General features: G+C 42.3%; 1 protein-coding gene across 3 annotated transcripts in view; it reads right to left on the bottom strand.

Moving 5' to 3' along the window:
• The window catches only part of ITGA6 (integrin subunit alpha 6), a 253051-nt gene that overhangs the window by 77229 nt on the left and 162684 nt on the right, over window positions 1–13138 (bottom strand). For all 3 annotated transcript variants that reach the window (XM_086956131.1, XM_086956134.1, XM_086956133.1), the window contains exons 10-11: window positions 11366–11467; window positions 10214–10275 (exon numbers count right to left, since the gene is read on the bottom strand). In XM_086956131.1, coding sequence (XP_086812257.1) covers window positions 10214–10275; window positions 11366–11467 — 164 coding nt within the window. The remainder of the gene's footprint in view (window positions 1–10213; window positions 10276–11365; window positions 11468–13138) is intronic.

Below are 13138 nucleotides of genomic sequence, written 5' to 3'. Positions count from 1 at the left end.
GAAGTATAGATGGCCTGCCTCAGGAACATGGGATCCTGAATGCATTATGAGAATAGAGGAAGCGCTATGGAAAAAGAAATCGAGACAGTCACAGAAAGATGCCATTGAATTATGGCGTAAAGAAGCGCATAGGAGAACCGAAAAAGAAATGAATAAAGCAGATAGAGCCAGACAAGCTGGGGAAAAAGCCAGCGAAAAAGAACTAAAAGAAGAGGGGGAGCGGGTCCAGAGAGAACAAGTAGACCGAGGGAAAAATGCCCTCAACATGGGCATGTACCCTGTCCTCGCGGAAGGACCTAGTCATTTACCGCCACCTCTGATCCCGACCAAAGTACGTATGCATAGACAGACAGAAGCTGAAGCTTTTATTTCTTCCTATCTAGCGGAGCCTGCTCCGGACTATGTAAATGCAGCATCCCCACCTCCTCGTCCCGTCAATAATCCGAATAATCCTTTTTTCCTCCCTCCACCCGCATCACAGACTGAGCCTACACCGACTCAGCCTATACAAACGCTACCTCCACTGACTGTAACGACAGTGAGAGATGACTCAGGACAAGGGGCAGTGGGAGGGGCTGCGGCACCCCGAACACCGCCACCAACAAGGTCATTGCAGGACGTAGGACTACGGTCACCCCCGACAATGTCGTCTCCCTATAGGACTACTGCCGTACCCATATCGCAATGTATATACGATCCAGTACCAGGTGCGGGTGCCCTGTTAGTGAACTCACTCCGACTAAGACGAGCTACAGAATATCTATCTCCATTACCAGACATGAAGGAACACTTAGACAGTATATACCGTTTCATTCGAACAGGGGAAGGACCAGAGAGTATAGAAAATGCCATGAAACACAGAAAGGTAGAGGTTAAAAACATGATTCTACTTTTTTTTATTAATTGTCTGATCAGGGAACAAGACCAGCCAGGAAAAGGAGTAACTAGAAGTATGATTGATTGGAGTGACAACATATCTGCTGGTAAACATGATACAGTGGGAAAGACAGAATGCATGTATAGGAAAATACGAAAAGAGATTTTAAAAATACACCAGAAAGAGTCTGAAGAGAAAGAGGATTCAACCTCGGAAGAGGATGACACCGAGAACCCCGATAGAATTGCTTATGTAGGTAGAGCACGACCATTCGACAGGCCCATATGTCTTGATTACCGCAAAAAGGGACCCCTTATAAAAGAACGATTTTCTCTCGAAAATCTGTTCCAAGCTACTGAGAACGCACTGAGAAAAAGAGTAGAGTGTGACAGACCCCACACCCCACATGAACAAGAATTGGCCCGGTCAGCGGTTCAATGGGTGTCTAACTCTAATATATATAATGGTGACATAGTGGCTCAGACCTTTTTGAGTCTTTCTCCAAATGAACAGCGTTTAGCTGGTATTTACATGGTTCAACATCTGATCACGTTGTATGAAAGCCAATATGCTGATCCCGGTCCCTTGTACAAATTACTAGACGACGTACTTTTAGATAGATGGACAAGTACTGGTACTGAATTAATTAATGTTATTCTGGACCAACAACATAAGTATGTAACTTTTCTGTCCACGAGCATGATTCCTGTCCCACACCACGACAGACATGGTTTTCCTTTTGACAGACAGATCCCCCTTCGAGAAGTGCATCCCGTTAAAGATAATGACGGTACACTCCAACGTGTATATGTTTACACACCCTTGACGAAAATGGAAATATTAGAAATGAAAAAGATGCTTCCCTGTCATGATAAAGATCCAGGGGGAATCCATCGTGAATTAAAAGACATTCTCCGCATAGGGGATTACACGTACGCTGATATTATTAAGTTATTGAAAGTACTGTTACCTGCAGGCATTTATGAAAAGCTTAAAGAAAAAGATTGGGAATTAGGAGAGAAAAAGATAGATTGGGCATTATTGGAAACAGAGGACAAAGGACGGCTCCCTGGCACAGGTCTGGGGGACCAAGCTAAAGCATTACCTGAACTCTTGATACAGGTCCTGCCGAGATTATTGATTACTAAAAAGGAAGATTGGGATGCTATTTCAGCCTGTAAACAGAAACCAGATGAAGACACTAGTGATTTTTATTCCAGATTCGAGAAATGTTTTTCTAATAATAGTGGCCTTAAGCCCAGTAGTGAATCATATCCACATCTTTTTGTGAGCAAACTGGTAGAGAATTCTTCACCCCAGATCAAGAATAGAGTACTGAAGGTTGAGAGTACTTGGCAAGCAAATAGTCCTTCCCAAATGTTACAAATGTTACAGTACCACCAGAACAGAATTAGAGAAGAACAGGAACATGAAAAGAAACGTTTGAAAGATACGAAAATGAAAATGCTAGTTGCACAATCAGTACCAGCTAATGGAAATAGGAAAGGCACTCAAAGCACTCCCCCAGTTAAAGGAAATTGCAACTATTGCAAACAGCCAGGTCACTATGTTAATGAATGCGCAGTCCTGAAACACAATATAGCTACAGGCAAGACAAAAGAAAGACCGCATCCTCCTAGACAGAACAGCACCCCACAGAACAAGCAACAGACAGTAGCCCTACCACAACCGATAGCTGCCACTCAACAGGTCACACAACAGATGTACCAGTACGCACAGTCAGATTATCCAGAATTTCAGCAGAACTCATGAAACAGCCTAGAGAGGGAGGTTGGCTTGCCTCTTATCGAGATTCCTGTAGATCAAGAAGGTCCTTATGTACATAGTTGTGTATTGGGAAAAGACAGAAAGTTTTTTATTGACACAGGGGCAAGCAGAACTACCATCAGTCATGACGAGGTTCCAGGGGCACCCCTCTCAGGCTCACAGAATGTGTCCCTGGGTTTTTCAGGAAAGCCTATTGTTAACAAAGTGTCAAAAACAGTTCCCATAGGAGTTGGTCCATTGTCCCGTACTACAGACTTGTTGCTGACTAAGTCATGCCCAGAAAATTTGCTTGGTATTAAGACATTGAAAGAACTAGGAGCTGTTATTTGTTGTTCTCCGGAAGGAGTGAGATTGTTTTTACGTGATTTTAAAGGACATTATGTGATGAGAGATTTTGATCCCAGACTCCAGAATGTACCACCGCATTTGTGGGCACAAGGTCCGACTGATGTAGGTTGCATGCACATTACACCATATCGCGTCACGCTAAAATCAGGAGTAATACTGCCACGAATCAGACAATACAAGTTGCCACCAGATGCCATAGTAGCATTACTGAAAATTATTGACGAGCTCATTGCACAAGGAGTGGTAGTAGAAACAGACTCGAACATATGTAATTCTCCTGTCATCCCCATTCTCAAACGAACAGACCCTAATGCACCACCAGTCTACAGACTAGTGATTGATCTTCGGGAATTAAACAAGTGTATAATTCCGCAATACCCAGTGGTCCCAGACATTTCTTCCCTACTAACTGCGATTGATTCCGAAGCGACGTTCTTCACTGTAATAGACCTCAGGAACACCTTCTTCAGTGTCCCGATACATCCAGATAGCCAGTACCTTTTCGGATTCTGTTTAAATGGACGAAGCTTTAAATTTACGAGGGCTCCTCAAGGGTTCACCGAAAGTCCTAGTATTTACAGCCAAGCGTTAAAAAGACAACTAGACAGTATTCACATGCCTGACAATACCGCACTGCTCCAGTATGTCGATGACATTCTGATAACGGCTCATACAGAACTTGACTGAACATGCATCACTGACAGTCTTACACTTTCTGGCAGACAAGGGACACAAGGTGTCCCCTTCGAAGTTACAATTCTGTGCCCAGCAAGTGGTCTACCTAGGTCACTTGCTGTCCAAGAGGGGTAGACAGCTGACACAAGACCGTATCCAGTTAATTGTCAATCTTTCCCAGCCCAAGACACAAAAGGAAGTACGGGCCTTTATTGGCCTCACTTCTTACTGCAGACAATGGATTCCCCAGTATGCATATCTAGCCAAACCACTCATACAGTTGACAACACAGGAGGCAGCCTCTTCGACTGTCCTCCCTTGGACACAAGAACATACACTTGCATTTGAGGAACTGAAAAAAGCCTTATGTCAAGCACCAGTTTTAGCGACTCCTTGTTACAGCAAGCCTTTCACGCTTTTTGTCACCGAGCGAGATGGAACAGCATTATCTGTCCTTACACAAGATCAAGCAGGAAAACACAAGCCGTGTGCTTATTTTTCTAGTACACTCGATCCAGTAGCCCAGGCTCTGCCTGCGTGCCTGAAATCCGTTGCAGCAACAGCACTAGCTATCAGACAAAGTGACTCTATTGTGTTAGGCCATCCCCTGACAGTACAGGTTCCACATGCAGTCGAAGTTCTCTTGAACCGAACACAGACACAACACCTGACTATAGCAAGACTGACAGGATATGAACTGACATTATTTCAGCCACACATGGAGATCAGACGATGTAATATACTAAACCCGGCTACACTTTTGCCTTCGAGTACAGTAGAGACAACACCACATGACTGTGTGGAAGTAATCGATACAGTGACGAAACCAAGACAAGATCTGACAGACATTGCACTGCCCGACCCTGACCTGACACTTTATGTTGATGGTTCATGCATGAGAACAAGCACAGGAGAGTTAGTGGCCGCGTATGCCGTGACCACTGATACGGAAGTCATTGAGACACACAGAATAGACACACTGTCAGCACAAGCAGCAGAGCTCATCACTCTGACACAAGCCTGCAAACGAGCCAAGAACCTGAAAGTAAATGTTTATACAGATTCACAGTACGCTTTCGGAGTCGTTCACGACTTCGGTGTGCTGTGGCAGGAAAGAGGCTTCTTGACCTCTCACGGGACCAGAATTCAGCATGGCCCCCTTATTCAAGCCCTGTTAGAAGCAATACACTTGCCTACAGCCATAGCCATCATGAAATGTAAAGCACATACGAAAGTTACAGACACCATTTCCCAGGGTAACGACCTGGCAGACCGAACAGCTAAATCGACAGCCCAGACTCCAACGGACACGACAAAGACAGAAGTACCATCACTGACAAATAACATGACAGTTAGGGATCCCTCACAAGATGTACTCGACATACAGACACATGCCACTCCAGACGAAATAAAGAAATGGACTGAACAAGGAGGGGTCCAGACTGACCAGGGTTGGATGACAAAAGGCAAAACTACATGGTTTCTCCCAGATTCTATGGTTCAAATAATCATAAACACCGCACATAGTCCAGCACACTTAGGAGAAAAGGCTATGCTAGACAGTTTACAGAACATTTGGTTTAACAAGCACCTGCGTGCAGCAGCGAAACAGAAAGTACGCACCTGTATGATCTGTTGCCAGTTCAATCCAGGTAAAGGCATTCCGGTGGAACAAGGTGGATTCCATCCCCCTAACCACCCTTTTGAAGTCCTCCAGATGGATTATATCCAGATGGACAGATGTCGAGGATACAAGTACGTCTTAGTAATTGTATGTGCACTATCCCGATGGACAGAAGCATATCCAGTCCCAGATTACACTGCTGTAACAACTGCCAGGCAGTTGGTCCGAGAGTATTTCCCACAATACGGATTGCCACGTGTCGTGTATTCAGATAATGGTCAGCCATTCTCCTCCGAGTTAATGAAACAAGTATCGCTTCTCTTAGGGTACCAGTGGAAGTTCCATTGTGTACGACATCCCGAGGCAGCCGGACTCGTAGAGAGACACAATCAGACCCTCAAGACCAAGTTAGCGAAAGTCTGTGTAGAAAAAGGCGTAGATTGGATGGTAGCCTTGCCAGTTGCCCTCTTTTATATGCGTATGGTAGCTCATTCCAGAACAGGATTGTCTCCTTATGAAGTTATTTTTGGTAGACCACCAAATATGTGGGGTACGCCGATGCCCAAGAAAATAACAGATGTTGACAGTAATATGCTGACAGATTACCTGGCTTCCTTGATGTCTGCACTCCTATCTTGTCGTTCACAGGTTGCAGCCGCCTTCCCCGACAACACCCAAGTGAAAGAGCACGCTGTTGTCCCTGGGGATACAGTCCTTGTGCGAAATTTCGACCGATCAAGCCCTCTCGAGCCCCGCTGGAAGACGCCCAAGCTGGTACTTCTAACAACAAGGACTGCAGTGAAGGTCGAGGGAAGGAAGGGCTGGATCCATGACCAGCATGTTAAGAAATTCCATGGGAAAACAGAGACTGTAATTAAACCAAAAGACTGCCTCGAAACCAGTGACTCAAAACCCCCTTTGCTAGAAAAAACTCCGCAACAGGAGTATAAATTAAAATTACGGTCTAGTAAGTCAGACAGTTTAATTGTTTAAGTCCCTCTCGGGTGAAGCGGTTAGACAGGTTCCTGACATGTATGAGACTGTAGATCAGAATAGTACTAGACAGAGAGATAAGAGAGTGAAATACTGCAAGTCCCTTCGCAGTAGATGTATAGTAAACCTGATTATTATGTTTCTTCTAAGCATATCAGTTATATGTATCAGTTTAACGCTACATGTTTTCTTTCCACCTCTTGCTTCGCATACACATTCTTTTTCCAATGACACCACAGAGCACGTGTTCAGTGATCTGCCACCTCATGAACTATCATATCGACTAGCACTACGCAATAATACTTTCATTCGAATGTTGCACCATTCACATCAGGCCAGCAATGTAACGAATTGCAGGGTATGTGGCCGATTCCCACCGTACCAGAAAACTAAAGGAGTTTTGCCTCTCTTTCCTTTCCCGTTTACGCATAATGGTTCATGTGGAGCATGGTTTGCTCTAATGTCCTCACTAGACAAAAAAGTTACAGATCCCCCGAACAATTGGGTATGGGGTGATTTGAACAAAGTAATGAATGAGGCATGTTACCCAGACACAGAGGGTCTTCCCCAAAGGAAAGGAACAGATATAGAAAACGAGGTATATGAACAAGGAAATGCTTTCCTTAACTTTATGATTTTAAATGTCCAGTCTGAGAATAACACAGGTTCTCCCTTCATATCAGTTCTACCCGTAAAAGGTGAATTATGTATTAGAAAACAATGATCAGTACATTTAGGACACAGTGATTGTACAACACTAGTCGAGTTTAATGATAAAGGAAAGTCTGCTTTCAAAGCCTCCCGCCATTCCTTTTTCATTTGTGGTCAGACAGCATATATTCGTCTGCCTTTGGACTGGGGTGGAACATGTTATATAGCGTTCCTTTTGCCACCAGTTTTTCTAGCACCATCCCATTATCATCGAGATTCCCGACTAGTACACGTTAGAACTAAGAGAGAGACAGATTCCCTAATTGTCGATCAGACTGAAACAACTTTGGAGCAATATACAGATTTTAATAAAGGATTCTTTTTCTTCATAGGTCCTGTTCAAAACAGTAAATTAATACGTAGGTTGACAAGAACCCTTGAAGCAGTAATAAATGAGACTGCATCTGCTTTAGCAAACTTAACGGAGGAGCAGTCTGCTATGAGACTTGTCGTTCTTCAGAACCGCCTTGTTCTTGACGTCATCCTGGCAGATAGGGGCGGAGCTTGTAGAGTCATCGGATCCAGTTGTTGCGTGTTTATTCCAAATAACGCGCCTTCCGTGTATGCAGCAATAACCAGACTACATAAGATAGCTCACGAGATACATCAGAACCCAGGCACATGGACTTGGTCCGGTTGGCTCTGGAATGTAATAGCAGCATGGGGATGGAAAGTACTGTCATTCATAGGAATAGCGCTGCTTATTCTGTTCAGTTGTTGTCTCTGTCTACAATGTGGCCCAGCGATTTGCGGCTTGTGCGCCACTGCCTGTATTCCCCATCCACGTATCAGAAGAGAAAAGATGAGCTAATGATGCAGTATGACCATATACAAGGTCTTATGCAAATAGATGTGACTTGAAGGGAACGTAGGGGACAAGGAGGGAATGAGGAAAATTGAATTTTATATGGCCAAGTATGTCCCCTATCGTGTACCCCAACGTTCAATGTACATGTATGACATGCATGCATTTTCCCTCTATGGCCGAAATGAAGACGCATATGCATTTGCGTCCAACGTTAACATGTCAGTTACTAGGCCCTCCATGTTAGAAACGATAATTCTGCTTTTAAGCCTATGTTGCCAACGTCTTTATAAGATGCACCCGTTTTTGTGGCCTAGTCGAGCTAGGACCCGAATTCAGCCTCCTGAATGCTCTGAAAGATGCAGTTTAGTTATTCATTCCTGACCTCTCCCTTACTTCCTACTCAGCCGAGAGGTGCCCGGTCTGGCCTGCCAAGACTGTATTTTGCCTACAGTTATCTGCTCTGCTCCACAAAAACGCATTCCTGCCTAATGAAAAGGATAAACATATTCAGCCTGCAGAAGATAGGGCCTAGCCTTCCTGTCTCAATTTAAGTGATTTACAGAGCTCGCATCCATAGAAAGCCCCAGCCCCCATGCTATGCATGGAGAAAATATAGGCCCATACTAGCATTCAGTGATGAATAGCCTTTGCCCGAGCGACCTTTAAGTTAGATAATATGTTCTCCGAAACTAAAGATACTATAGATACTAGATAGTACTCGAGGTACAGGTCGTTCTGACATCCAAGACTCCTCTACTAGCACAAAAGTCAACCCCCTCCTGTCTCCCCCAGATACACGTCTGTTACACGTCATGACTAGGTTACGCACTCAAGTAGGGTAAAGGTTCCAGCTGGACATTCAGACCCCTTCCATGACCATACAGACCCCTTCCAGGTATCCACCCACCTATGACACACTTGTGACTCACCAAGGGAACGCCTACATGTACGCCTTTTTTTCACGCCTATGTGTTCTTATCTCTCTCTCTTTCGCTTGCTCCACCTTCTCCATGCAAGTTAATGTACATTTGTACTATAAATGATGTACTCTGTGAATAAACGTTAGATGTCGATCCTTCCTGAACCTTAGTGGTGATGGAACCCGATTCTCCATTGGCTGCAGCGAATGTAATAAAGCCCTTCTGAAACGGACGCCACGGACTCTGCCTCTCATTAGATATATGCTTCTTGTTAATGTATAGAAATTATGTTGGGGTAATTAATTTATTTACCACAGTGAGGTATAAGTGGCAGTGGGGACATTCAACATAGCTGATGCACTACAATGGAAGATCTCTTTTGCAAAGAAAGGATATTGGAATCGTCGTGTGACTTCCTCCCTAAGGCCCATTCGAATGCCAATGCAATATGTTTCTTCCTTGTGGTGCCACCACGTCACCAACTGAAATGGGTTTCGTAAGCAGTGGTAGGGTAACTTAATATCTCTGATTAACACAACAGGATTTTGAAAATGATCAAGGGAGGTATTCTGTATGAACTGGTAGACAACTGCAATTTGGTTGTGGAGTCTGGGGAGTGTATGTATAGTTTATAAACTCAAATTACTTATTTTTGGATGACACATTCACAGAGCACCATGGAGCTTAGGAGGGCTGACAAAAAAGGTTTTATCTGAACTGACCACAGATTATTTCACTACTCATTTTGCAGATGCTTCTGTTAAACCAAGTTATAGTTTGCTTATCAGAATTTTTCTAGTATTGCTTAGTACATCAAGTAGAATCATCAATTGACTGTATCCAAATCGTGTCTGAATAACTCAGGTGGTTGAAAAAGCTAAGTTGAAATTATGCTAAACATTCTCCGGGCATTTCTGATGCTGTATATAATTTACATGGAAGCTGGCTGAGGGTCACAATACACAAAAGGCTACGAAGGCCAAAGTACATGTAAATGATGTCAAATCCCAATCACATTGTGGTGGCAGGGGAACTCCCATTGTATATAAAACCTGCCCTCTGTGCTGCTCAACATCCTTATGATCGTCCAGCTATTTCTTCTAGTGTAAAAACAAAATCCATTGGCTACCCCGGAGACAGACAGTCAGATACACAGACAGACAGTGTTCATCAAGGGATCTTCACATCAACATTTCATGACTCCCTCCATGTGAAATTCAAGGCAGGCACACATAGCAGACTTTAAAGCCATCTTCTAGTAGTCCACTAGTTTGGGAAAGTGAGAGTAGAGATTATTTTCATTCGTGGGTATGGCTATTTGGAAAACACCTGAAAATCTCCAACAAAATCCACATATTGTTAAGTAAAACAACCACTTCCCCTAGCAGCTAATGGTCTCATTTTTTCTATGTTCTCACAAAATAATTTGCATGTCATTTAAACACAACCTCTCTGGACACAACACTTACATATTGTAGGGCTGAAGTCCTTTGGATTAGCAGTATATGCAAAACAGGCTTCGACACTCATACTGTAAAATAATGAACAGAGAACATCTTTTATTTAAGAGTCATTTTGAAAGCATTCAGAAAGTCAACTTATCTTAGAGATTTAAATATCAATTCACAGTGGTGATTAACCTTGTACAATAATACACCAGTTTCTAAAGATCTCACAAAATCACACCAGGATGATGCCAGGCATCAAAGGAACCATGACGTTCCGTGCTTTACCAGGAAAAGCACTTACAGAGAATTAGGAATTTTTAAGTAGGACTAATTATCTCTCACTAACAGGATCAACAGACACTCAGATTATTGTTTATCATAGTAAGTTGTGCAGATAGCAAATTGAGCTATTTTTTGTTTATACGTTTTAGTGTGCTAATTTATTAATAAATTACCATTTCTGTAAAGAGCTAAAGGTCACCAAATCCATTTCAGAGCATGGACACTGTAAGAAATGTCAGACACAGAAAGTTCTGAAAGTAAAAGGCAGTCTAATCAGGCATTCTTCGATTACTCTCAGGACAAGGCTGGTCCTAAATGAAAACCTGTTTGAACGCTTTGGTTTTCAGTTTCCAGAACTGAAGGTAAAAGTCTTCTGTATGAAGTTGAGGGTTAAGGCTAATCAAATGTTGCTCCCTTGTATCCTAAAGATATTTCACCATATTTTAGTCTCTTAAAGGAACATTATTACAGCAAATGAGCTGAGGAGCATTGTAGTTTTCTTACCAGAACACAGTGGATGGACAGCGTTAGAAGTCAACTTGACATTTGCTCCAATATGCCTTGAGCATAATAATGCAGGCCCATTTTGCCTCCTGGACTTTGTACGCTGTGCATTCTGGCAGTACTTTATTTTTTAGAAGACTAGTGTATACTATAGTATGGTTGTCCATGCAGTCGAGCGCGGCAGAATATGCATATAGATATTGAACACAAATGGATTGCTTCAAATGGTCTTCACCTCATTGAAATAAATAATTTACGCACCAAGATTAAAGAAGTAATTGTGTTCTATAACTTTTAAATGCTGTCCTCAGAACAGTTTGATGGCAAGACTACGTTTTGCGTACAGCTTTTACAAGAGAAATAATGTGCGATATCTTAAGAAGTTACCAAATTCCACTAGGTTCAGTTCCAGTGCAGGACTTCTTGTTTAGATCAATCCTGCTTGGGGTAACTCGAATACGTTTTTTAATGTTGATAACAGGCCGTGCTCTATGGAGAAGATAATAAGAAATTAGGAAGCATACATGCAATATTTACACTACAAGAATATACAAATAAATTAAATAATTGATTAAGCATTAATGACCAGACCTTTGTTACTTCTACATCTGCATTTCCTACTGCATATTCTCCAGGCAAGTTAGAAGTCGTGCTGAATATATTCTTGAACAATACATGCTTGTAAAAGGAGCAAAACAGTTTAGAATACAGCTTCCTTTATATTTTGCTGAATTAAGGCCCATGAAATGATAAAATAGTGCCACAATACTCAAACCTTTAAATGTGAACTGGTTAGGGCTTTAGACATTTGTCCAGCACTAAAACATATGTAATTTCAATATATTTGACACTATTTAGATATTCAAATTTTGCTAGGTGGCAGAGCAAAACTGCACATGTGGAATTATCGTAAATCTTTGGCACACAATTGACAACTACTGTGACAGTTTTACTTTAATGCAGATCACAATAACTAATAATGTAGCCATGAGTGAGTTTTCTCAAGTGGTATAAACCAGGTATTGTGATGCTCTGTGCAGCCAGTAACCACTTTTGTAGGGTGCTTGAATCTTCCTACATCTTCAGTAGTCCACATTTCTACACCTCTGATATTATAGAGACAAAATGAAATTAGGATCTAAATAGAAATACTGTTAATTATTTCTGCTAGAGTAAGTCTGGATTATTCCAATACAATTAGGATTTCTGTTCTGTCATTTAAGCCATCTTTAATGGTTTCTTGGACAGTAAAAGGAAAGTGGAACAATGCTTTCAATAAATGATGCAGTCAGCTATGATATGATTCAGCGTTTATCTTGTTCACGCTCTATGTCAGCCTCAACAGTGTCCATAAAATAGGTCTTACATTTTATGTTAAAACCAAACGGGGTAGTTATTGTGAAAAGCACTTTCTTTTGTTATCCCTTCAAACTACATGAATGAAAACAGGATCATCATGGCCGGGTTATCCTCAGTGCTTAATTTGAGCAGGTGGTTTCTGTGCTCAGCACACGTACTTAATCACCAACACCAGCGATTTTCATGAGCACCATTTAAGGACACAATTGTTTATGGTAGTCTCAGGGAGATTAAATGGTTTGCCCAGAATCAAAGGATGTTGAGCCTACGCCAAGACTCAAACCTGATTTCCACAACTCCAAAGTCGGCAGCACGGGCCACTAGACCAGAACCTCTCCCCGCCTTTACGGTTCGTAGTTGGTTCTGTTTTAGGCGGTGCCAACAGGAGAAATTGGCTGGTGCTAGCTGCCTCCTGAGGGGAGGCTGGGCACTTAAATCTTTTTTACAAATTAACCACCAGTTATCCATATATAATGCTGTTGGTACAGCCACTGCCGCTGTATTGCTTTTCTGTGATCGTACAAACAAGAACCAATGCTCATTTTCTTGGTAAAAAGTACTTTGATTAGGTATTTGCCAATTTTTTGAGGGCAAACTAATCTTTTGACCCTGGAAAGGAGTTTGAGCAACTAAATGCATAATGGGATGATACAACACTAAAGAGTGCAAAGTATGGTAGACTATGTACTCGTGTGTGAACCTGATTTTTTATGAAATAGGAGATGTGAAGTTATTCTATGAACTTTAGCATACAGTCCGGAACACTGATGGGTCCATATAAAGTTCAATGTTCGTCAACAA

This window comes from Lissotriton vulgaris, chromosome 2_1, assembly GCF_964263255.1.
Source record: "Lissotriton vulgaris chromosome 2_1, aLisVul1.2, whole genome shotgun sequence".
NCBI lineage: Eukaryota > Metazoa > Chordata > Amphibia > Caudata > Salamandridae > Lissotriton > Lissotriton vulgaris.
Note: the sequence above shows the minus strand (reverse complement) of the source record. Positions and strands in the feature narration are given on the sequence as shown.